Genomic DNA, 27,134 nt, shown 5'->3' with positions numbered 1-27,134 from the left:
TTCCTTCCTTCCTTCCTTCCTTCCTTCCTTTCTTTCTGGAGGGGGGAAGGCAGGGAAATTGGGGTTAAGTGACTTGCCCGAGGTCACATGGCTAGTTAAGTGTTAAGTGTCTAAGGCCAGATTTGAACTTGGGTCCTCTTGACTCCAGAGCCGGTGCTCTATTCATTGTGTCACCTAGCCACCCTTCTGAGGCCAGATTTCATCTGAGGTTTTCCTGATTCCAGGCCAGAGCTCTATCCACTGCCCGGCCTAGTTGAGTAGAGAAAGTGGTTCAGCAAGTGTTTGTGAAATAAATGAATGACAAATGAATGGGCCTGGTACCATGGAAGTCAATGAGCCTGTGCATGTCTGGTGTCATGGAGGTAGGAGAGGGCTGCAAGGGATGATGTTCCAGGTGTCTTCTACTTCTAGTATTCTACAGTTACACTCTTTCATCAATCTGCACAAATATGAGAGCATTGGAAGTATTCCCTTCAATGATGTAGACTGCCGCTGACCCAGCCCTTCCTTCCTCTGTGACTCCTGTCCGTGTCCTCTCACTAGAGGATAACAGCAGCTGTCAGCATCTTCATTAGAGGCACAGCCAACAGAGTGTTGGATTTGGAGTCAGGAAGACCTGAGTTCAAATCCAGCCTCAGACCCATATTAGTTATGTGAACCTGGGCAAAGCACTTAACCCTGTTTTGCTTTAGTTTCCTCATCTGTGAAATTAGGATAATAGAGACAGGTGACTAGAGCACCAGGCCTTAGGTCAGGAAGACCTGAGTTCAAATCCAGCCTCAGACACTTACCAGCGGTGTGACCTTGGGCAAGTCACTAAACTGTTTGCCTCAGTTTCCTCATCTGTAAAATGAACTAGAGAAGGAAAGGACCAAGTAATGCCAAGAAAACCCCAAAATGGGGTCACAAAGAGTCAGATATGACTGAAATGACTAAACAACAACCAAAAAAATGGGGATAATAAAAGCCTCTGCCTTGCAGGGTTATTGTGAGGTATTGCCCCTGGGAATCCACTCAATGTCCTGGCAACTTTCCTTTAATTCCCTTAATGGGGGATGACACCAACCGGCCACGTGGGCCATCCTTCTCTCTTGTTACATGGCCAGCTTTGTCCTCATGCACTTCTTGGGTGACCGCCTTTATTTCTCCTTCTCTGTGATTCCTTGTGCAGAATGCATTGCAGCTTGCTCTCTTAACTATGCACCTTTATGCTGCTTCTTGAGAAATCCTCGACTTCAGTTCTTAGGAGACTGCAGTGTTCCATGATTTGCAGTCCTACATCATGGCTAGTCTACGATTATAATGATGATAATTCTTTAATATTCAAACCTAATGTCACTCCATCCTAGCATTCGGCCCCCATATTTTCCTTTAAAAATGATTTTTAAAGATAGGGACTAGACCTGGAATTTTATCATTAGGGGTGACTCTCAGGTAAGGAAATTCCCTCTACTAAAGCAGATAAACCCCTACGTTTGCAATTTATAGTATTAGAGACCTGCCAAGAGTCCTGAGAGGTTAGGGGACTTGTCCAGGGTCACCCAACCAGTATGTCAGAAGTAGGACTTAAACCCCAGTCTTTGTGGTCTGATGCCAACTATCTCTCCACTAGGCCTGATGTGATTTTATCAGAGGAAATGACATTGAAGAAGAGGTATTACAGTCTCCTTTGCTGCTGCCCTCAAAGGACCTTGAGACCTTTCCATCTGACGTGCAGCTGAAACCTTTATGTGTTTTCTCCCTTTATTGGAATGTGTGCTCCTTGAGAGGAGGGACTGTCTAACTCTTTTATTTATAACTTTAACTCTTATTGTGATATTTTGTATATAGTAAGCACTTAATATGTGTTTTTTCATTCATTCATACACCATGCTGCCTGTCATTTAAAAATCCTTAAAAATGTTCATTTTTATTATTATGCACTTGATAAACATCAACCAACATGAAAATTTCTATTTATAAAGAAGCATGGAAGAAGAGGATTATATAGTGAACTTGTTCAGTTGTTTTCAGTTATGTCTGATTCTTTGTGACCCCATTTGGGGTTTTCTTGGTAAAAATACTGGAGTGATCTACCATTTCCTTCTCCAGCTCATTTTACAGATGAGGAAATTGAGGCAAACATGGTTAAATGACTTGCCCAGGGTCACACAACCAGTAAATGTCTTGAGACTGAATTTGAACTCAGGAAGATGAATCTTGTGACTCCAGGCCTGGCACTCTATGCACTATGGTACCATCTAGTTGCCTACATATATTAAACAAGGGATGACTATTATGTACAGCATTAAAAAAAAGCATGTAGCTACTTTACCACAGTAGTTCCAAGACTGCCTTGCTTGCTTTTGCCTCTTTTAGAACTCCCTTCTCTTTTCCTCTCATTCTGAAAACGTGCTATTGAACAATTACTTTTCTTTCCTTTTTTATCATCACTATCATTATCTCTTTGCTACTATAACTCTCCCCCAACCAGAGAGAGGCAGAGAGAAAGAGAGAGACAGAGACAGAGAGGCAGAGAGAGACAGAAAGACAGACAGAGACAGAAAGTCAGAGAGAGAAACAGAGAAAGACAGAGGTAGAGGGAGAGAGACACACACATACACAGAGACAGAGAGACAGAGAGGCAGACAGAGAAAGACAGAGATGGAGGGAAAGAGACAGAGACAGAAAGATAGACAAAGACAGAAGCAGAGAGAGACAGAGACAGAAAGACACAGAGAGATAGAGAAACAGAGAAAGACAGAGACAGAGGGTGAGAGGGAGAGAGAGAGAGAGAGAGAGAGAGAGAGAGAGAGAGAGAGAGAGAGAGAGAGAGAGAGAGAGAGAGAGAGAGAGAGAAAGAGAAATATGGAATGCTTTATGAATTTTCATCTCATCTCAGAGCAAGGGACACCCATCTTTTCTGTACCATTAAAATTTTAACCTATGTGCTGTCAAAGTTAGCATCCCAAGCCTACTTTCCCCAGGCTCATTCTTTTTACTACTCTTTCCTCAATCACCTTACTCAATCTCTCTCCACCTTTATCACAATTTGTCTGCCTTGGGTATTGGTAGACCAGAGCAAAACTGGTTAGGAATCAGATGAAAATGTAGTTGGGAAATGTTTACCAAAATAAGTAAAAATACAACATAGATAATGTTAATTTGTGGTTTTCTAAGTCAATATTTGGCCTTCAGGGATCCAGTTTCTATTTGAGTTGATAATCATTTGTGGTAGAACATTGGGGGAAGGATTTCTTAACCTGGGGTCAGTGTCCTAAAAACATTTTTTTTGGACAACTATATTTCATAGAATTGGTTTCTTTTGTAATCCTCTCTATTCTATTTTATACATTTGAAAGTATGATTCTGAGAAGGGATCCATAGGCTGAACACAAAATATCTAGAACCCCTTACTTAGAGGGATTGTCAACAGGGATGGTATTGTCTTTTATCAGAGAGAAGGAGGGTTGAGAGAAGAATTAGGATATTTGACTGTATTTGCAACATTTCTGGCCAGGCCTTTATTCTGGCTTCTGATTCCACTGCTACTCCTTTATTCTGGCTAGCTCAGTGGGGTCCACCAGTCATAGCTAGCACCCAGGTGGGAGTAACCCCTTAAGTCCTAAGCTTCAGATCTGAGCCTATCTGTTGTTTTCTATCTCAATCTCTGTGGTTATAGCAATCTCAGACATATAATCTGTCCATTGCAATTGGAGTGCTATGGCAGTCATTATCATCCTCATCAGAGGCAGCTACGTGCTGGACCTTGAATCATGAAAACCCGAGTTCAAATCCTTCCTCCAACACTTACTAGCTGTGTGATCCTGGGCCAAGTGACTACTTCGTCTCGGTCTGTCTCAGTTTCCTAAACTGTAAAATGGAGATAATAAAAGCACCTAAGGATTGCTGTGAGGGTCAAATCAAATCATATTTTAAAGTGCTTTGCAAACCTTAACGTGCTACTTAAATGTGAGTTGTTATTGTTATTATACGCCCGTGACCATTGCCATCTTTTTTCCTTTATATAGTGCATGTTCATCCTTCATTTGGCAGCTAGTAACCTGAGGGCCAGAAGGACCCAGGCTTCCTTTTGAGCCTCTGTGAGAAACTGTAGAAAAGTGTGTGTGTGTGTGTGTGTGTGTCCCTGAGGGCACACCAGTCCTAGAGAGGTATGTGTGAGAGGCTGAATAGGGGTGAGTATGATGACAAAACAGAATGTCTACTAGACATGAGCTGGGGAAATTCCTACTTCTTGGTTTCCAATTCAGCTGCGGACAGTACCCAGTACAGGCTGACCAGCAGCTCCCCATTGCCTATAGGGGCAGATTCCAATGGGAGGAGAGGGCTTATTGAGTGTCAGAGTAGTGATTTCTTTCTTTTAGGAGAGGAGATGGCTGCTGGAAATGCTCATTCCCCGTTGGTGCTGATCACTCATTTTAAACGCTGCTAGCTCTCCATCAATCTCACCCTACATTCCTTAAGTACCTTTTAACAGTTTTGCTCGCAGGTGCCCTTTAGTACCTGAATATTTATATCTCTCATCTGGAGTGGCAACGCGGCTTTCTCCTTGGAAGAACGGAAGGAGAAAGATGGAGAGACAGGGAAGTAGGAGGAGAGGAAAGGAAGGATAGGTTGGGAGTGGAGAGAAAAGGGGGAGAGATTTAAGAGATGAGGAAGAGAGGGAAATAGGGAAGAAAGAGGAGGGAGGGAGATAAGAAAGGAAAGGGAAGGGAGGAGAGGGAGAAAGAGGAGACAAGAGAAGTATAGGAAGGAGGAAGGGCTTAAGGGAGTGAAGGAGAGAAAAAGGGGCAGACAATGTAAGAAGAGGAGAAAATAAAAGGAGAAACATCCCTCCTCTCCCCCAGTCCCCAACTTCCCAGTCTTTTGTTCCTGTTCCTAAATTTACAAGACTCAGGAAAAATGTCTGTTTGGCCAATATCATCCAAATCCCCCATACAGAAAACCTATGGAAATCAAACGTGACGGGAAGACAAGAAGAGAATGAGGGTGTTCATCTCCTCCTGGACCCAAGCCCAAAGGCTTCTAGGCTGCAGGCATGTGGGCTGGTGCTTATTTTCAGAGCCGCTCTGTGTCTTAAGGGTTCGGCTCTGGAAAGGGCTAACATTTGCCCTACGATGTCTGTTGCCCTTTGTGGCCCATCTTCCCCAACCTCAGCCACCAAAAGCAGATAACTATTTTTTTCTCCCTGGCAGAGAGCCCAAGGTGAAAGGGGGTAGGGTTGAACAACCTTGAGGAAAGGCAGCATCAGCTTGAGTGAAAACCCTGTAAATATTTACTTTGATGTCAGATAGAGAAGGAAGGAGGGAGAGAGGGAGGGAGGGAGGGGAGATGGGGAGGGAGTCGTTTTCACCTGCCAGCAGGATAAAAAGACAAGACATAGCTGTCGGCCTCTTAAAGACCTGGGATGTATTTTATAGAGTAACGGGGAAGCCCCCACCTTCTCATTCATCTATAACCTTTGGAAGACAAGCAGGAAACAGATGAGATGCCCCAAGAGGTGGGCAAATGGGACATGGAAGCTACCTTGACTATAGCTAGGTTACGGATACAGCCAGTGTTGTTGCCCTTACCATAGGCTAAATGTGAAGCTGGGAGCTTGGAAAATGTGGCCAATTATTTCTCTAAATCTGCGGCTCAGTTGAAAGCATTTTAAAATGCCCTTAGGGTTGATTCCAGTGAGAACCTAATCACTGCAAGTACTCTGGTGACTGGGGATGGGGAGTGAGGATGAGACGGGAAGGGTCCAAAACCTAGAAGAGTTCAGGTAATAGCTCCTCTACAGATTAGTCTAGAGTTAAGTAAAGCAGTAACTAGGGTATGGCAAATGGAACTTTGGCCCAGGGCACCAAACTTCTTTGCTCTGTATAGGATCAGAGCTCATAGCACTATTCTTGGGCAGGGGCTTTGATGGGATGACCCTTGGAAGTCTGAGGTTTTGACAGGCTAAGTCCTTTGTTCATCCAGTGCTAAGTGTTCCAATGCAAACCCCCAGGCTAGGGGCCACCTGAGTAAAGATTTTGCCTGAGAATTCCATAGTCCTGTTCTCCTAGAACTCTGGGAACTTTTCTCTCACAGCCTCTAATCCCCTCACAAAACCCAAAACTTAGGTTTTCACCAGGAAATGTCATCATGACGCTGGAGTCCACACATGCTGATCTCATTTTTTAATACCGGCTTGTTCCCTGCTTCCCAACTTTGCCAGGATGTACTTTGCTCAGAAAGGATCAATCGCCTCATCTCCATCCTGCCTACCCCGCCTTGCCCTGACCTAGGCTGCCTGGCACCATTCTGTGGAGTCAGCCAAAACCACGTCTAATTAATTCTTTTCCATTGTGGGCTTTGGGGAGGAACAAACAATCTATCTTTGGAGCATTTAAGCTGCCAAAGGTAGCCAGCCTCTTTCCTTCTACCTGTGTCTCTGTCTCTCTCCTCTTTGCTGAGGGTTTCTACACAAAGAGTGAATGGTTCTTTGTTCTGTTCACCTTCGGAGAACACAGGGTCAGCAAGGTCCATCTGGAGCCCGTTCATCCGTGTCTTCTTTCCTTTCCATGGAAGATGCTTGCTGGGGTCACCACATACAATTTGTTTCTGGGGACTTTACTGGGATGTCCTGAAGCATCTTTGCCTTTCCCAGGAAAACACAGCAGTCTTGCATTTCTATCAAACCCTAACCTCAGATCTATTGTTCTGCTTGACTTCAGGTAGTGAAAATAATGGTGGCAGTCCCAGAGGCTGGGGTGGGGGAGGTAGGGTCTGATTGGAGGGGGTGATGGGCAGTCACTGTGTCAAGGGAGGGTCTGGATTATAGGATAATAGATTTAGAGTTGGAGTGTACTTTGGGAGGTCAGCTAGCTCAATCTCCGCATTTTATAGGTGAGGAAATAGAGGTCAGTGGAGGTTAAGTGATCTGTTTCAAGGTTACACAGGTAGTAGATGACAGCTGGGATCTGAGCCAAGTCTCCTGATTTCATGCTCAGAGCTCTTTCCATGGTACTATGGTATAAGGAAAAGCTTCCTATCCATTAGAGTTGTCCAGGAGTGGAATGGGCTACTTCAGGAGGACCAGTGAGATCCCCCTTCATTGAGGTATACACATGAAAGCTGAATGGCTACCAGTTGGAGATATTGTAGTGGGGATTCTTGGCCTAGATCAGGGGTCAGCAAACTACAGCCTGCAAGTCAAATTCAGCCTGCTGCCTGTTTTTGTATAGACTGCAAAGTAAGAATGGCTTTTCATATTTTGGTATTCAATAAAACTTTATTTTAAAAATGTAAAAACTATTCTTAGCTCACGAGCCATAGAAAAACAGGGGGGAGGGGCACTTAGATTTGCCAATCCTTTGTCTATTCTACATGGTCTCCGAGGCTTAGTCTAATCCTAAGATTCTCTGGTTCTGATGAATGGATAAATGCCAACCTAAAGCAGGTATCTGGCGGAGGGCTAGAGGTGTCTTTCCTCAGCATTGTTTTATTAGATGTCTTTGTCAATAACTTGGATATAGTTCAGAGGTCATGTTTACCAAATTGCAGATGACGTTAAACTAATACTACTACTAATACTAGGGAAGCTAGATAGAGTGCCTGGCCTGGAGTCAGGAGGACTCATCTTCCTGAGTTCAAATCTGGCCTCAGACTGTGTAATGCTGAGCAAGTAACTTAACCTTGTTTGCCTCATCTGTAAAATAAGCTGGAGAAGGAAATGGCAAAACCACTTAAGTATCCGCCAAGAAAACCCCAAGTGGGGTCATGAAGGGTCGGTATGGCTGAACAACTAACTGGACAACAGCAATAAGACAAATAGGAAGGACTCTGGCTTTGAAATCAGAGGACCTGGGTCATAGCACAGCCCAACCTCCTGTTTCATACTACCCCCTAGTGGTAGTTTCTGGAAATTAGAATGTGTAGATCATTTTATATATATGTATATAAATGTATGTTATGCATATATATATGCGCATATATAATATGTCATTAGGTGAACAACAATTTTCCTGGTCAGAATCACAGTTATAGAGGTAGCATTGGAAGGCACCTTCAGAGATCACATAATGCTGGATCTTCTCACCCTTCACTATACCTTGGCCATGGTGGTCTCCTTCTTCCATCGATGGAATCCTTTCAGGGCCGCCATTTTGGGGATGATGGTCTCAGACTGGCCATGCTTCATTCCTGTCCTGACTGTGCTTTTGACTCTGTGACCTTTGAAATTACCCCTCAATTGGACACCCCTTCCAGCTCCTTTTTATGCATTGCCTTTCCCTATCAGAATGTAAGCTCTTTGAGGGCAGGGACTGTTTTTTGTTTTGTTTAGCTTTCTCACTTGGATCCCAAGTGCCTAACACAGTGCCTGGCACATAGTAACTGCTTCATAAATGTTTATTGACTGATTAATTCTCCAAATAACCATTTTACTCTAAAACATCTTTGACAAGGAATCGCCTAGTTTCTACCTGAATGCCTCTAAGTAGATCAGTTTTTAAACAATACCTTGTCCTGACACAGTCTCAACCATGTTGCTCCTCTTTTTTCCCATCCTCACTGTAAAAAGTTGATACCAGGCCCCAGATGGGTGATATTTAAACTCTAGGACAACTGGCAGGTTCTTTTCTGGCGTATTTTTTTTTCCATGCTACCCTCACTTGTTTCTGCTCCTTGGTTTTGGAGCGGGGGAGATGGGCTCCCTCTGAAGAGCTAGGACCAGGTCTAGGGAAACTGAGAACCTGATCATCTCTTAGGTTAGGGGTTATGTGCTTGAGATGATGAAGAACCTGGAACTGGGGAGAGAAGAGCATATTCTTGACCTCACTCTGTCTCCAAAGACCCTTACTTCTGCTAGGGATGTAACATTAATCCATGAGATCTTAAACTTTTTGAGGCTGGGAACTATGCCTTAGTTTTTAGATTTAAATTATATTTCTATTTAGTCTTTATATTCTCTCTCTCCCTCCTTTTTCCATTTGTTCTATGTGGCTCTAGAGAGCAGAACTAGCAGCAAAAGGTGGAAGCCAAAGGGAGAAAAGTTTGGGTGTAATGAGTGACCACTGAGGTAGATCTATCCAATAATTGATTGAGTCTGTCCCCTGTTCATGTTCAAAGATCCCCCATTGGGAATGCAACAGAAAGAATTCAAGTCATAAGGAAGAGACTGAATTACTTGACCAAATAACCACCTGTGTCATACACACAAGTCAGTTTGAGATGGAGATGGGACTCAAACCCTGGTCTTCCAGCTTCCAAAGCCAGTCCTATTACCTTTTCTACCATGCGGGTCCCAGAGCTAGTAAGTGTCAGAGGTCGGAATCTGAACTTAGGTCTTCTAGTTTCTGTGAGAATCTGATTCATCTCAAATATTATGGGCAAGAAAGCCTCTGTCGGAGAGGGTTCAGACTCACCTTCTGAGCTCGTCGCTTGTCAGCTCTCTGATTCTGATGGTAAATCCGACTGAAGTTGGAGACAATCACAGGGACTGGCAGGGCAATGACCAGGACGCCACTCAGGGAGCAGATGGAACCGAAGATCTTCCCTGCGATGGTCTTGGGCACCATGTCCCCATATCTGGGGAAGAAAAAGAAAGAAAGAGGCCCCCAGTAGAATTCAATCAGTGCAGCCTCTCTGCCCTCCTCCATCTTGCTGCTCCCCCTTTCCCCAACTCTAGAGGGGAGGAAAAGAGAGCTGGGACTTGAAGGATGGTCAAGGTTAATGTTTTTCAGATGTCTCCCTCTACTCTCCCAACACTGATTCTTCTAATAGGAAGAAAGAAATACAGTGGCCAAAGTAAAGGATTTGGGCTACCACGGATTAAATGTCACTTCCCTATCGTCCCATGGTCATGGATGATAGAATTATACAATGTTAGAGATGGAAAGGACCTTGGGGATCATGAGTCTAATCTGGACCCAGACAAGATTCTTGTCTGACCTCCAATGAGGAGAAACCCATACTCTCTTAAAGCAGTCAATCAATCAACCATTTAATCAAAAAGCATTTAGTCCCCATCCTGGGCCCCCTTACCAAGACTCATGATGTCCTTGGTTCCTTCAGCTGATACTCAGATAGCATAAATTCATGAGCCTTCATCATCCTGGTCACCCTGGTCCAGTGTCCACTCACCAGATCACCAATGTCTTATTCTAAAACGTGGAGCTCAGAACTGCACATGATATGCCCAATGGCCAGGGCAGAGCACACTGGGACTACCCCTTCCCTAGTCCTGGACACCCATCCTCTCTCAATGCTTTCTTGGCAGCCCATTTCACTTCTTACAATGAGTCAAAATCTGCCTCTCTTTCAACTTCCACTGCCACAGCAGGATAAGAGATGGACTGTGCTCTCCGGTCTCTTGTCTCCTGGCATTTGCACTCCAGAGAGGTCTTTCTCCAGACCCTTCCAGGTTTATCTCTTCCTTTCTCTGACTGACTCTAGTATTCACTGGCTGTAGGATAATAACAAGAAGATAATTATGGCTACTGTTCACAGGGTACTTTAGGGTTGCCAGATGCTTTTCAGCTTCATAACAATTCTTTGAGGTAGGAAATTATCTCCAGTTTATAGATGAGGCGACTAAAATTAAGGGACTTACCCAGGGTCACACAGTGTCTGAAGGAGGAGCTGAATTCAAGTCTTCCTGCCCTCAAGTTAAGGGCCTCTATCCACTAAGCCATCTTCTAGCATATCTATACTGGCAGGAACCTTGGAGAGCTTTGGGGTTTAATCTCTCCTTGTATAGTTGAGGAAACAAACCCAGAGAAGGGAGGTAATGTGCCTGAAGGCACACAGTCATTCATGGCAATGACAGAGCTGGCATTAGACCCCAGATGAGCATCTTTCTGCTCTTCATGCTTCCTTTCTGCCTCATGACAAATGTTGTTTTGTTAGTAAGCCTCTCCCCGAGAGCAAGAACTGTTCCCCATCCCCCTCGGAATCTTCTACCATACCTAGTACATTGTGACTTGGAGACAAGAAGACCGGAGATCAAATCTTTTTTTTTTTTCTTTTTGGAGGGCAATTTGGATTAAGTGACTTTCCTAAGGTCACACAGCTAGTTTTTGTGTTAAGTGTCTGAGGCTGGATTTGAACTCAGGTCCTCCTAACTCCAGGGCTGGTGCTCTATTCACTGCGCCACCTAGCCACCCCCGAGATCAAATCTTTCCTCAGACTCTAGCTGTGACACCATGGGTGAGTCACATAATCTTCCCTTGGCCTCAATCTGTTCATCTGTGAGATGGGGACAATAAAAGTGCCTGCCTCTCAGGTTATTATGAGGATCAAAAGAGGTAATACATCTAAAAAAATCACACCTTAAAAACCTTAAAATAAAAAATAAATGCTAGTGATTACTTCTGGCTCCTTGCAGAATGGAGTGAAGCCTGCGCCCAGGGCTCTGTCCAGGAAGCTCCATTTAATGTGCTTTGCCAGATCAGAAGAGAGTGAATTTCTGGAAACAACCTCCAGGGGGGGGGGACCTTGAGTCCTGGAGATGCATGGGGTAGGGGGAGATGATGTCCTTCACCCCTAATGCCCTCTCCCTCTTCCTCACTGAGGGATGGGCAGGAAGCCATTCTCCTACAGACCAGAAAATAAAGATTCTGGGTCTCCCTCTCCATGGCCTTTCATTCTAAAGAACAGCTTGGTAACCCCCATCCTGATGTTTGGATTGGTTAGAAATCCACCCTTCAGCAATAGCATTGGGGGCCCTAATCTCTTTTCTCTGCTCTCATTATTATCTCCCTTCTAATAAATAAAACTCTGTCCCAGCTGTTAAGTGTTATTTAGCCTTCTCTTTAGGAGATAATTTAAAGGCCTTTGTTAAGCCAAGAGTTCTGAAACCTCCTTTCTCCAAGGACAGAAACACTTTTTTTCCCAGCCCCCCTCTCGACTGGGTGCCTAGAAACAGAGGGGATTGAGACAACCATTAATCATGAAATTATCACTTTGAAATCATATAGCTTATTTCTTCTATGAAGGATTAAAGCTACTCGTCCTGAGATGATACCATCCTTCCAGGCTCCCAGGTTAGCAACCTCAGCATTAACTTGTCTCGTTACTCTCCCTCTCCCTCCATGTGTCCTGCAGTGGCCAAAACGTGCAATTTACTTTTTACATCTCTCTCCATCCAAGCCCTTCTCTCTAGGCCACAGCAATTGCCTTAGTTCAGATTCTTTTAATGTCTCCCCTAGACTCTTGCCATGGCCCCCTAATTGATCTTCTTGCCTTATCTCTCCTCTCTCTAATCCATTCTTTTTTTTTTAAAGCAATTGGGGTTAAGTAACTTGCCCAAGGTTACTTGGCCAGTTTTGTGTGGGTGTTAAGTATCTGAGGCCGGAACAGATCCCAGGTCCTCCCAACTCCAGGGCTGGTGCTCTTACTCACTGCACCACCTGCCACCCCACTCTAATCCATTCTTCATACAGCTGATAAAGTAATTTTCTTTAAGCCCATCTCTGACCATGTCACTCCACCACTTAACAAACTCCAGTGGCCCCCCATTACTTCTTGGGCTAAAAATCTAGATTCTTCTGTTTGGTTTTTAAAGTCCTTTAAAATCTACCCTCCATCTCCCTTTCCAGCCTTATTAGACAGTACTTTGCACAACATAGTCTAGCTCAGAGGTGAGGGGAACCTGCATGTGGCCCTCTAGGTCCTCAAATGCAGTCCTTTGACTGAATCCAAACTTCACAGAACAAACCCCCTTAATAAAAGGATTTGTTCTGCAAAACTTGGACCCAGTCAAAAGGTTGCAGCCAAGGACCTACAGGGCCACATGTGGCCCTGAGACCAAAGGTTCCCCACTCCCAGTCTAGCCAAACTGGCCTTCTCCGTATTCCTCATATTTAGCAGTCAGATTATTAAGCAGAGAGCACATGCCGGTGGGAAGAATGAAACCCTGGTCCTGAGTCTTGAAGAGAATATACTCTCATGGTCTACAGCCCCCTTTGCATGGCTATGTGTCCCCTGTACCTGTAATGTACCCTTTCCTCGTCTCTGCCTTATAGAATCCTCATGGCCTCCCTTCCTTGGGAAGGAAGCTCCTTCCAAATCTAAATGTGAATGTCAGGTGGAGGGGTCTATAGATAAAGGGTTAAAGTCTTCCCTGCTTTCAAGGGCTGAATCATGTGCCAACTCATCCAGGAAGCCTTCTCTGACTCCCTTCCCTCCAGAGAGAAGTGAGTTTTCTCCTCAAATTTTTTGGCACTTTATCTGGATACATCCTTTATACTTATCTGTGGAGGGGTACCTAAGACTCAGCAGCAATAAATTTTCACCTCTGAGAGTCTTCTCTCAGTTTGTTCACCTGTCTACCTATCTTGGCCATTACTCCAACCCATCCCAGTCCCCTCTACGTACCCCTCCCATTTACCCCCTCTCCCATGCAACCACTGGGCTCCATGATGGCAAGGTCTGTGTCCTCAATATCTCTGAATCTCAAGTGCCTAGCTTGGTGCCTCACAGACACAGGGCATCAGCAAACAAAGGTTTGTTGAATTTTGGATTGCAAGTCTGAGCCTCCTTGGACTGGTGATAAATCACTGCGTTTCGTCCTGACAGTTATTCAACTTGATGCCTTCAACTCAGGGCCACAAGACAAAACAGAGTCAACAAACCTAATTTGGGAATCGCCTTCTTCCCTCTTCCCCTTCTCCCAACCCAAGGGAAGTCAGGACAAGCTTTTGATAGTAATTGTATTTGCTGCTGCTTTTTTTTTAAACTTAGATGCTGGAGCTGTGCCAAGGTGCCCCCTGGCACCAGGTCTGGCAAGGGGAGAACTTACAGGGAGATGTGGTGCCCTTTTTGGGCTGGGAGAATCAGATTGAATCCAGTCCAATCAGTACCTATGAGGAATAAGGTTCCATGCAGACAGTGGCTACAGACAAAATGAAAAACCACCCTGGCCCTCAAGGTACTTAAATTCTGATGGAAAAGTGAGATTTCTGCTGGGCACTATCTCTGAAAACAAACACAGGCCCAATCCATTGAGCACAAATGTCATCAAGCTGAAAATTCCTGTTTAACAAAAATATTCTGAACAACCCAAACAGAAGACTTGTTTGTTATGAGCTGTATTCTATACAACCAACCTACCACCAAAGAATGTAGAGTCAGCCCTTTGGAACTGGGTGAAAGGGATTTTGAATGAAGGCTGTCTTTTTCCAGAAGCCCAGTTTTACTTAGACTCATGAAGCGGGTCACCCCCAAAGAGATCACCTTTGTTTTATAGATGAAGAAATCAAAGCCCAAAGAGAAGGGATGACTTACCCAAGCAGTCACGGCCAAAACTTACAACCATGACCTTGGCAGCTGCTTATCCCACCAGACAATGATTGTCACCTGCAATCTCTGACATGGGCATTCCCGAGAAAGAAGGGCTTCTGAGATTGTCACAGAGGCAGCCCCTTGATGACCGTGGGATGCAGAGTCACCACTGCCCAGCCTACCAGTGCAAGCTGGAGTAAGGTCTCAAGCATCTTAGAACACAGCCCAGAGTACAAGACTTTAACCAGGAACACACAAACCACAGAGATACATAAACTCAGAAGTACAGGAAAAGCTATACTAGAAGTCAGGTCCAGGGCACCACTGCTAGGTGACACTGGCCCTGGCCTCAGGAAGACCTGAGTTCAAATCTCACCTCAGGCACTTACTAGCTGTATGATCCTGGGCAAGTTGCTTAAATTGCCTGCCTCAGTTTTCCCAGTTATACAATGGAGATAATCATAGCCCCTAACTCGTAGGGTTGGTATGAGGATCAAATGAGATGTTTGTAAAGCACTTAGGACAGTGTCCCGATAGCACAATAGAAAAAATAGCTATTATTCTTATTTTTTCAAATGCACAGCTCAACCACCACAGAGTAATGGGCCAGTCTGACACCAGGTCAGAGGTTCAGGCTCTCTCTCCTTTTGTATGTATAGTCGCCTCATAAAAAATACTTTTTACACGTTATCTCGCTTGATCTTGACAACAGCCTTTGGAGGCTGGATGCTGTTCTCCCATTTTATAGATGATGAAGCTGAGAGGCTAAGTGGCCTGCCCTGCTCGTACCCCTAATAAGTGTCTGAGGTGAGATTCACACCTGGGTCTTCCTGCCTCCCTGAGTCTAGCATTGTTAGCTAGCTGCCCACTTGTACTTACTTTTCTATTCTTCTAGAAGGCAGCCACAGCACCAATGTGGAGAAGTGTGAGGGACACTGACTTTGGCTTCCCCATAAGGAAGACCTTTCTAACTGTTGGGACTGTGTGAAAGGGGGACAGCTTTACTCAATGAGGTTGTAGTGGAGACAGTGTGGGATAGTACATTAGAGTCAGGAGAGGGTTCAAGGTCTATCTCGATATTTGCTACCTGTGTGACCCTGGAAAAGTCACCTAACCTTTCTGTCTCAGTATCCTCATCTTTAAAATGAAGAGGATAATAATGGTAGTTCTTACCTCACAGGGATGTTTGACAAGCAAATGATTAAAGACATATATTTGGCAAACCATAAAGAACCTATATGTCAAATGTTATTATTGTTACTGTTATTATTACAGTTGACATTATTACTGTCATTATTATTAGGACAGCTAGGTGGCACAGTAGTGCATAGAGTACTGGGCCTGGAATCATTTACTAGCTGTGTGACCCTGGGCAAGTCACTTAGCCCTGTTTACCTCGGTTTCCTCATCTGTCAAATGAACTGGAGAAGGAAATGGAAAATCACTCCAGTATCTCTGCCAAGAAAACCCCAAATGGGGTTATGAAGAGTCAGATATGATTGAAATGACTGAGGAAGAATAACAATAATAATACTTAGTAGTAGTAGCAGTAGAAGTAATAGGAATAGTAATAATAGTACTACTAGTAGTAATGGTATTAACAATAGTAGTAGTAACAATGGTAGTAGCAGTAATAGCAATGGTAGTAGTAATAGTAGTAGCAGCAGCGGCAGTAGTAGTAGCATCAATGGTAGTAGTAGTAGTAATAGCAGCATCAGTATTAGTCGTAGACATGAACTCCCTGCCGCTGGAAGCTGAATGCCCACTTGTCCAGGATGTCTGACAGATATCTTCACCTCAAGTTCAATATCCTTCTATGCTATACTCATTAGAGTACCCCTGTATTCAAAGAGACCTTAACAGGCATCTAGTCAAGATCTCTTATTTTGTAGATGAGGAAACTGAGGCCCTAGGGAAGTCAGGGGGCTTGTCCAAGGTCACACACTATGTATCCAAATTCACCCTTCCTTTCAACTTGACCATTTCCATTGGTGGTAACAACTTTCTCCTACTCAGCATTATCTTGGACTCATCCTTCTTCCTCATGTCCAACCAACAGTTCAACAAAGCTAACTTAACAATGCAGGTAGTCTTCCACGCCTGTAAGTCCCTCCCCTCTGCCAAGAACGGGAGGTGGAGAAGTGAAGAGGCCCTTGTTAATGTTTTTAATAGCAGAAAACTCTCTTCTCTGTGACATGTGGGGATTTTATTTATTTTGTGATAAGTCAGGTCACATGTTATGATCAAGGATGTTCACCACTTTGGGTGTCATGGACCCTTGGGGTATCTATGGATCCCTTCTAAAACAATGGTTTAAAATAGTTGAAGAAATGCTGAACTACAATTAGTGAAAATAAAGATATTTTTTCCTTTATAAATTCACAGATCCCCTGAAATCAGTCCACAGACACCAGATTAAGCACAGCTGTATTAAAGGGAGGGGGCCTTTCTATCTCTAGGGAACAGTAACACAAGTAGGGCCTAGGCTTTAAACCTTGCTTAGGGTATACAACCTGCCTTCTCCTACCTCTGAGATTCTGGGATCCTGGGATGCAGAGATCATACAATCTAGGCTTCTTATTTTATAGATGAGAAAATTGAGATCTTGACAGGTGAAATGACATGTGTGAAGTCATAGAGGCAATAAATAGCAAAGCCGGGATTTAAACCCAGGTCCTTAGACTCCAGCGATATCCTCCACTGTTGCACAGCTGCCCCTGGGAAGGGGTCAAGATTAAGTTTTACCTTTTTGGCTTGCTTCTTAATATTGCAAGGAGGAAGTATCCCTGACATTCATATACCATAATTTGTTTCTTCTAGAGAAACCTAGGAAGACTTGTATGAACTGATTCAGAATGAAGTAAGCAGAATCAGGAGAACAATTTGTACAACAGCAAAATTGTAAAAAAAAAAAAAGGAAACCTTGAAAGAGGTAAGAACTCTGATCATACTGTGACCAATGACTATGAAGAATGCTACCCATCTCAGGATCACTAGAGGGATGCTGGACCCAAGTTGCAGAATGAAATGTCCATTTTTGGACCTGGCCAATGTGAGAACCTGTTTTGTTTGTCTATGTGTATTTCTTGCAGGGTTTTTTTTTTCCCATTAGTGATGATGGAAAAGAAAACCAATGTTTGGTAATAAAAAAAATTAAAAGAAAGCATTCCTGATTCATCCCCCTTCTCCAGATTCTATCCCTCCTAATCCCCTTCCCCCGATTCCTTAGCACACTTAGCTGGGTTTCCTGCCGTCTGGTGGCCACACTCACCCACAATTATCCACACAGACTTGGTCCTAAATGTCTGGGCTCTCCAGGAGCTGAACCTTGTAGTCCCGCCTCTTAGCCGGCTCCTTCTCTTAAGCAAGGGTTCATTCATTCCCATGAACAGCCCAAGCTAAAAATAGCACTCCTGCAGCGACACCCTGGGCAGTCAGTGATGCTTTTGTGTATGGATGGCTGACCCTATGATTGGCTTTCCCCAGGAAGAGATGCTGAAAACCCCTGGAACAGAGATTGGAGCAAGTGTTCTAGGGAAGGAGGCCTGGAGAGGAAATCTATGGGTAGGGTTAAAGCAGACAGAGATGGGCTCTGCAAATGAGGAGGAGAGTGGAACTAGAGGAGATTGTTTTCTCTTGGGCGTGGATGTTGGGTTGTATAATTCCTCTGCCTGAGTGGTAAAGAAGGATGTATTCAAGCAGGGTCTGGATGGCAACTTGTCAGACCTGTTGAAATAAAAGTTGGACCAGATGCTCACTGAGCCCCTTTCCATTTTCCAGTTCTGTGAAAAGTTAGAGCTGGGCCTCTAAACCAGGCCCTCTTTTTTTTTTTTTAAGGGTGTAAGGCAATAGGGGTTAAGTGACTTGCCCAAGGTCACAGAGCTCGTAAGTGTGTCGAGTGTCTGAGGCTGGATTTTAACTCAGGTCCTCCTGACTTCAGGGCCAGTGCTGTATTCACTGCACCATCCAGCTGCCACAAACTAGGCCACATCCGGATCCATTCCTATCACCTTCCACCATCATTAGCTGACCCAACCCTCAGTAGTTTCCTTTTAGAATGGCCGGATGGGGGTGGGGTCACTGAGGCATTTATTTAGATCATACCTTGACCGAGGTGCTATTTCCAGTTCTCTCCTTGCCCAGCCAGATGCAAGGAACAGAAAAGGAGAGACAGAAAAGGAGAAAGAACAGGAAAGACAATGAAACATGGAGAAGCCCATGGAGAAAGACAGACCTCCTGGAAGAATCATAGCTCTGTCTCCTTCTCCAAGAAAAATGAGCCTTTCTGATAATGATGTTTGAAAGTGAAAGGAAGTAAAAGGGGCCCTCGGGGCCCAGGATGTAGAAGGTATGGAGCAGAGAACCAGCAGAGGCTGATGCCCAGTCAGGACACTGAGTCTGGGGCCCAGTGTTCTAGTCTGCAACAAGCCTCTTCACAACGAATGGGCCCCAGACCCTCTGCCTCACAATCCGTCTGGCGTCTTTGGGAATCCAAAGTGTGCTGTCTATGCTGAGGCAGGGACAGGCAAGCTTACCCTGGTAATATGGGAAGCTAATTAATTTGTATTAGGGCTTAGGGATAATTAAACTTTTTATCTGAGCCTAAGCAGCACAAATGGCAGGCCTTGTACGATTAATTGCTGCCTTCCTTTCCTGCTCCAGGTACCAGAGAGATAAGCCCGGGCGGTTCTCTCTTATCCTGTCTAGTTGCTTCTTATGGGGAAGAGAAAGCTTCCAGTGTGCCTGGGCCATGTCCAGGAATGAGACAGAGGGGACACTCCCCCCAGGTAATACTGCAGTGCTGAGCACACAGTCAGTGCTATATAAATGTTAGCTATTGTTGTTATCTGTGGGGTATGGGGGGGAGACAGGCAGGGCTAGGCGAAGCAAAAGGTTTCTCCCCAAATTTCTGCTTAACTTCTCCACTATGGGGTTTCCCTACATGGGTGCCAGAATTATTTTCCTGAAGCACAGCACGGATGAGGTCACTCTCTTACTCAAGAATCTTCAATAACTCCCATTTAAAGCCCTTAAAACCTGTCTCCAATCTCCCAGTCCAGCCATATTTCACATTACTCTTATTCAGCTGAGCTAGATTGACCTTCTGACTGTTCCTCATCCTTGACCATCCATCCTTTACAGCTTTGTGTCTTAACATAGTCTGTTTGTCCCCCATGCCTGGAATCAATCTCTCTCTCTCTCTCTCTCTCTCTCTCTCTCTCTCTCTCTCTCTCTCTTTGTGTATATATAATTGCATGTATTTTTTTGGTTACATTTTGAGGTCCAGATTGTTTCCTTCCCAGCCTTCCCAATCAGAGAAGGCCAACGTTTCATACAGATATATAGACGATTCCATCCAACACATACTTTCATATATCAGTTCTTTCTCTGGAAGTTTTCCTTCATAGATCCTTTGTAGTTGATTTGAATGTTCATATTACTCAAAATAGCTTAGCCATGCACAGTTACTCTTTGAACGATATTGCGGTGACTGTGTACCTTCATCTCTTACAATCTCTAGTTTCCTTCAAAGGCTCCTTTCCACATGAGATCTTTCCTGATTCCCCAAGCTCCAATGCCTTCCCCTCCTCCAACCAAAATCACCTGGTGGTGTAGAGGAGAGAGAGAACTGAATTGAGAGTCAGGAAGATCTGAGTTTAAATTTGTTCTCAGATTCTTACTAGTTGTGTGACCATGGGCAAGTCACTTAACCTCTGTCTGCCTCAGTTTCCTCATCTATAAAATGGGGATGTCATAGCACCTTCCTCCCAGGGTTGTTGTAAGGATAAAATGAGATAATTGGTTCATATAGCACTTAGAACAGTGCCCAGCACATAGTAGGTGTTCTATAAATCCTCATCCCCTTCCCCTTCCCTTCTGCAAGAGACCTTTCCTGGTTCCCTCCTCTCTTCCTCTCCCCTCTCTGGGCTGCTAGTGCTTTCCCCTCTGGAATTACTTTCCATATACTGTATATACTTTGTGTTTGTACATTAGCATTTCTGTGTTACCTTCCCCATTGAAACATGACCTTCTTGAGGGCAGGGACTGTATTTTTACCTTTCTCTGTATCCCCAGTACTTAGGTACTTGACCCATAGTAGGCACTTAATATTGCTGACTGACTGACTGCCAGGTTGTCATGCTGAGTTCTAAGGATTCAGGATATGGCTACTCCTTCCCTACTTAGGCAAAATGGGAAAAGCATCAAAGGCTTGGCCATCCAAGTTACCACCAGGAACAAAGTCACCAAGGTCCTTTAGAGGAGCTCCAAGCCTCCATCTCTTAGATGGAATCAGAAGGCTGGAGCTGTCAGTCCCTCCTCTGGCTCATTAGCTGTGAGATGTCCTTGGCCTGGGCACATCCATAAAATGGGAGTGATGAGACTTCCATCACCTCCCTTTCTGGCCTGTTCTGAGGGTCAAAAGAAATGACGGATATGAAAGTGTCTTATAAACTGTAAATCATCTGAGTGTGAACTATACCATTCTTTGATTAATTAGTATTCATTGTGGCCCGGCCAGATCAGCAAAGGGCTGGATGGTGAATGACAAAGACCTGCCAATTGAAGCAATCATGATTATGCTAGTAATAGATGACCATATAGTAAGGTTTGCAAGGCGCTTTATACTGATGACCTCATTTGAACCACCTGACAATCATCTGCAATCATAGGTATTATAAGTATTTTGTTGTTTTTTAGTTGTTTTAGTCATTGACTCTTCATGACCCTATTTGGGGTTTTCTTGGCAGAGATCCTGGAGTGATTTGCCATTTCTTTCTCCAGATTATTTGACAGATGAAGAAACTGAGGCAAGCAGGGTTAAGTGACTTGCCCAGGGTCACACAGCTAGGAGGTGTCTGAGGCCAGATTTGAACTCAGGTATTTCTGATTCCAGGTCCGACACTCTATACACCATGCTGCTCAGATCCCCCATTATGTGTATTATTCTCCCCTTTTCCAAGATAAGAGAAGTGAGACCTCAGTGAGCCTCATACGTGACATGGCTATGGTGATGGGCCTAGTAAGTGTTGGAGGTGGGAGCAGAAACCAGGCCTGTGCTGACTCTGCCTATCCTTTCTGCCACACCTTGGCTACCTCCTGTGGAGTCTGTTTAATGGGTAGATGTGCACTCTTGGAGTAGTGTTGCCCCATAGAAAGAACACTGGATTCAGACTTGGATGTTTTGGGTTCAAATCCTAGCTCTGCTGTTCATCTTGGACAAGTCACTACTCTTCAGTTTCCTCATCTGTCAGATGAGGGGGTTGGACTCCGTTCTCTAAGATCTTTCCCATCACTAAACTTGTCTTTCTGGCCCTGGACCAGATGCTGTGCAGCTAGTGGGGGTGAGGGATAGGGCACACAGTATGCGGGGTAGTGTCGAAGGCTATCACCACTAGCAGTGACTGAGTCAACACGGGCAGTTCCCGTCAGAGGGCATTGGAGTCAGCCCCAGTGGTGGGCTGGTGAGCACATGGTGAGCACATCTGCTGATGATGATTGAGAGCATCTGGAACAGACAAAACCCCCTGGCCCAGAACTTCAGTGGGGTGGCCTAACACCTCTGTCTGATACTGCAGACCAGGAGAACAATTCCCCTCAGATGGCAGGGACTGGCTGTTGCCTGGGACAAGGATTTCTGGAAGGTAGAGGCCGGGACCTGACATTTAAAATTGAAGATGTCACCTCCTAGCAAATTCACCAAGTGAATTCAACAGTCAAGTTCTCATCCCCTGCGCTCAAAGATGGGGAAGCCTGAAAACTGGAAATCCCCATGTTACCCTGAGCCAGCATTGCAGCCAAAAGCTTGCACTGCCTTCCCTTGTGTGGGCCTCCCAAACCTAGAATGTGAAAGCAGGAATCCATGTCAGGCATCTCAGACAGTCCAATCCTCTCTATTTAGCTCGTTCGCCTCTAAGAGAAATGGGAGTTTCTATTTCCTCCAGAGGAGCTTACATCTATTAGGGTTCAAAGACCATCTTTCTAACAGTGTGATATTGTATAATTGTGTCTTATCCCCTTGACTAGAGCATAAGTTCTATAAGGGTCGAGGCCTAGCTTTATACAAATTTTGAATTGCCCCTGTTGCCTATCACTGTATTGCTAACAGTCAACATTAAGTAGATGTTTGCTTTTTAATTTAATTTGAAATATTTTAATTTTATTTTAAATTAATTTTTAAATCCCCCCCCATTTATTTTACAGATGAGGAAACTGAGGCCCAGGAAGATGAAATAATTTACCCAAGGTTACACAAGTAGTATGCATCAGGGGCAGGATTTATAACGAGGTTATAGACTTTGAAGCCCATATTCTGCACCTTACTGAGGTCCACAGCAGGATAACAAAAGCCAGAGAGAGGAGTGGGGGAGGGGAGAGATGGGGGCAAGAGAAAGGAGGCAAGACAAGAGGCCTGGATGATCCATAAGGAAAATAACCAACCCCTGGATAATAGAAACTTGGCTGAAGTGCCTTCAGTCCTGGGGAGACCTGGAATGAGCTGGACTGAGCTTAGCTATTAGATCACCACTGGCACTGAGAAGAAGCATCTCTGGACTTTGCCAAGTGAGTGGATTTGGTATTGGAGGGCACAGAAAAGAACATGATTCCTCTACGCAGTCACTGCTACTGAGCTTGTGTTCAGAGGAGATCTCCCAGTCAGTCATGGCTCAGCGTGGCCCATGGCGTTGAAGTCTGGCCACCTGACTCGAGATTCCACCTCCCTGTGTGATCCCAGATTTTTTTGAGGGGTTAAGGTATTTTCATGTCTTGTCTTCTTCAAGGATTCCCCACAAAGATTTGCTTTCCTCCCAATATTTGCAGTGCCCCCCCCCCCCCAAGTTATCTTCCCCTTCCTAACATGCCCTCAGCGTCTTTCTAAAGCCAAGAGTCTCCTTGTCAGAGGCACAGAGCCTTGGGAAGCCGAGCACAGAAGGAACAACACAGATGGGGCATCTCCCTCCCTCCAATTTCTCTTATTTTTGTACCTGAGGCATTTAGGCAAGTGAGTCCTTTTATGGTCATTCCAACATGAAAACTGGAAAAAATGACTCATCCATTGATAGAACATAAGCTCCTTGAGGACATGGAATGTTTTTGCTTTTATTTGTATTCTCAGTGTTTAGTACAGTGCCTGGTGTAGAGTAAGAGCTTATAAAGTTCTTGTTGATTAGAATTAGAACGATTGGAATCATAGGAGGGCAGGATTATAGATTTCTCTGCTGAAGTCCTTTTCTGATGACTCATTGTGGTAGGAAGATGACCTTTGGTTCTGGAAGGCCATGCCAGCATAGTATAAGCTCTGTCAGGGCCTTCCTACTAAGCTGGACAGGCTTTGCATTTGGGCTTGACCATGGTTTATATGTCTGCTGTCCCCAAACCAGTTTAGGTAAGTCTAGAGAAACTCCTTCTGGAAAGCTGGCCACTAGGTGATGAATATTTTTGGTCACAACATCTACTAAGATGTAATGGGGATTGGGATCTGCACCAGAGAAGGTAATACCCATACTGATGGAATTATGGAGCTGTGAGGTATTTAAGAAAGTCTGTTGACCATTGTATGTGTAACTGGCCTTGCTTTTGGAGTACACCCAGATCACCCAGTGGAGGAACCCCTGAGGAGGGCATGCTCAGATCTCCTAGCATGGAGGCTCTGCACCCCTTACCACTGTGGGTGAGGGCAGCCTCTTTGATTGTCTGCATCTGCTTGCCCTGTCCTCTGCAGAGGGTGAAGGTCACAGTCCCCTCCACCCCACACACTGTAGAGAGGGGAGCTAATACTATTGTTAATGGCTAAATGGAACTGGGGTACAGGATCCTCCTCCCAACACCTGTGGTAGAAGCTGGAGTCATTGGCCAAGAGCCTAAATACTGCAAAACTCCCTTAAGGTACCAGAGAAGCCTGGGGAAAGGCATGAAATATAACCTTTCACTGACATGGTTGGGAATTCATATCTGCCATGTTAGATGATCAGGGCATGCTACAAAGGCAAGCCCCAGTACATACAGGGGATATTACAACTAGGGAATCTTCCAATAAATGTTTTCTTGGTTTGAGGATAAAGTTATAATTCTGAATCTGGGGAGGCAGCTGGAACCTTGCTAATGTGAAAAGTGACGGGCAGGAAGGCTGACCCTGAAAGAGGGGCATCAACTTTCTCTGGAAAGAGAAATTGGGGGTTTCTACAGTGAAAAGGCATACAGGGTCTGCTTTCTGGACAGCATGCTGGCTGGCCAATAGCAGGGAGGGTTCTGACCCCGTGTGAAGGAGGCCAGTAGGCCCAGGATGCTTCATCAGGTGACCTTGAATGTCTGTACCCTAGAACTGTGTGCTCTGTAGGGTTGATTTCTCTCCCCCTTTTGTCCCATAAGTAACTCAAAGGATGAAAGAGACATGGTAGGTATAAGTAGACTGCAGCTTGTTGCCAGAGATGATGTGTAGGCATGAAATTCCATAAAAAGGCATCACCAGAGGCATGAATGACCAGGAGAAAAGTAGTTAGGAGGCCCATGAAGCTAGAATGTGAAGCAACAGATGGACTAATGATATGTCCACTACCCCAAGGTATTAAAAGAACCAGGGCAAGGCCTTGGGCATACTGGGGCAATCTTCTGCAGAAGATCTTTGAAATGACAGGGACAAAAACTCAACGAATGAGCAGGCAGGGAGGGGCTGCAATCTGGATGGTGAAGGGACCACTCTCACTTAAGAAACCATGCAACCATTGAAGTTTGTATCAAAGTTTCTCCCTTATGATCAGTAAAGCCAATTAATCAATCAATCAACAAACATTTATTGAGCTCCAGACACTACTTTAAGCACTGGAGATAAAAAGACAAAAGTGAAATAGTTACTGTCCTCAATGACCTTAAAGTCTACTCACAGAAGGAACATGGGCACATAGAGGGAGATACAGAATGTCCCAAAAGTCTTAGTTCAGTTTTAAGCTACTAAGGTTTAAATTAAAAAAAAAAAGGCAAAAGTTTTAAACTACTAAAATTTAAAATTGTGCTGACTTTTGGGTCACCATGTATAAAACTTACATGTGCAATATGGATTTAAGGAGTTTTGTGGGAAGATATTAGCAGCTGGAGAAATGGGAAAAAGCCTAATGTAGAAGGTGGTGCTTGAGTTGGGCCTCGAAGGAAATGCGAGTTTCTGAGAAATGGAGGTGAAGAGGAAGAACATTTCAGACATGGTTGACAGAGAATGGAAGATAGAGAGCTGGGGAACCAGAAGGCCAATGTGTGTGTGTATGTGTGTGATGTGTGCATATGTATGATGTGTGTATGTGTTTACACATGTGTGTGTGCATGTGTGTGAGATGTATGTGTGGTGTGTGAGAGATGTATGTGTGTATATGTATGTGATATGAGTATGTATGTATGTGTGTGTGTGTGTGTGTGTGTGTGTGTGTGTGTGTGTGATGTGAAATATGTCTGGAAAAACCCATCCTCTGTCTCAGGATACAGAAAGAAAGGAAAAGGGGATACTGGGCTTAGGCCATGAGAAGAAGCACTGGGGTAGCCTGAAGGCCTGGGCATAGCAGGGGTGGGGAACCTGCAGCCTCCATGCCACATGTGGCCCTCTAGGTCCTCAAGTGCAACCCTTTGACTGAATACAAACTTCACAGAACAAATCTCCTTAAGGCCACAGGTTTCCCACCCCTGGACTAGGGGCAATTGTAAAAAGCAGATAGAGTACTGGGCTTGAAATTAGGAAGACTCATGTTTAGGAGTTCAAATTTAGCCTTGGAGACTTACTAGCTGTGTGACCCTGAATGAGTCATGTAACCCTGTTTGACTCAGTTTCCTCATTTGTAAACTAAACTGGAGGAGGACATGACAAACCAGCCCAGTACCTTTGTCAAGAAAACCCCAGACAGGGTCATGACTGAACAAGACACAGGTGTTAGGATCCCCACCAGCAGCTTTGGGGTGCTGGTGAATGAAGGCTGAGCATGGAGTAGGAAAAGAGGAAGAAAATTCCTGGTGGATCAGATGGGGCTTATCCCCTGTGCACTCGGGCCCCTTGCCTCACTGGACCCTGTGAGGGGATGGGGATAGGGGGTTTCTGGGATGTCGCCTGCCTCCGCCTCTGCTGTCAGAAAGCCTTGCTCGGGGTCAGGCTCCATCATGCACCGAGGGAATCACATAGACTGCTCCTCCTGTAAGGCGCGCGCGCTGATAGGAACAAATGTGAAGAGGACGTGGAGAGAACAAGATGCAAACAAGCAAGCCAATTTGAAAGTAGACAGGAACCCGTGCCAGCTGATAAAAGCCAGGAGAGGAAATGCAATCAAGGCCTGTGTTGGTCTCCTTTCAACAAGCAAATACGGAACAGCAAATTGAGTTCTTAAATTTATTATGAAGATCCCAAAATACCGGCAGTGTTCTCCTCTGCCCAAGGGAATGCCTCAAAGGACCTGGGAGGGGGTCATTCCTCCTCTGGGAAGGGTGTGTGTCTGCAGTGGGGAGAGGAAGGAGATTAAAGGGAGGGAGGGAGAGGTGGACAGACTGACAGACAGAGAGAGACAGGAGAAAGAGACAGGGAGAAGACAGAGAGCGGGAGGAAGAGAGAGGAAACAGAAGGAGGATGGATCTTTGAGGCTCCCTCATTTCATAGATAAGGAAACTGAGTCACAGAGAGGTTACTTACACAGTTAGTAGGTATCCAAGGCAGGAACTGAAACCAGATCTTCCTGCCTTTCACTCTGGAGAAGAGGTGGAAGAGGATGAGGAAAGAATTGAAAAAAAGGAAGTGACAGAGGTAGGAATGAAGGAGAAACAGAAAGACAGATGGAAAAAAAGAAAAGAGAAGAAAAAGAAGAGACAGAGGAGAGAAGAGAGGAGAGAGAATAGAAAAGAACAAAAGGGAGAGAGAA

At 44.8% G+C, this 27,134-nt stretch overlaps 1 protein-coding gene across 1 annotated transcript in view; it reads right to left on the bottom strand.

The window, feature by feature from the left end:
- KCND3 (potassium voltage-gated channel subfamily D member 3) overlaps positions 1 to 27,134 on the bottom strand; it is a 310,434-nt gene that overhangs the window by 17,020 nt on the left and 266,280 nt on the right. The window contains exon 3 of the mRNA XM_069090370.1: positions 9,396 to 9,558. Within this exon, the coding sequence (XP_068946471.1) occupies positions 9,396 to 9,558 (163 nt within the window). The remainder of the gene's footprint in view (positions 1 to 9,395; positions 9,559 to 27,134) is intronic.

Source organism: Petaurus breviceps, unplaced genomic scaffold (genome assembly GCF_028583685.1).
Source record: "Petaurus breviceps papuanus isolate PSGF00001 unplaced genomic scaffold, PetGlider_PUasm1.0 186, whole genome shotgun sequence".
Lineage (NCBI taxonomy): Eukaryota > Metazoa > Chordata > Mammalia > Diprotodontia > Petauridae > Petaurus > Petaurus breviceps.
The sequence above is the reverse complement of the archived record's forward strand: the minus strand, read 5'-3'. Positions and strand labels throughout refer to the sequence as shown.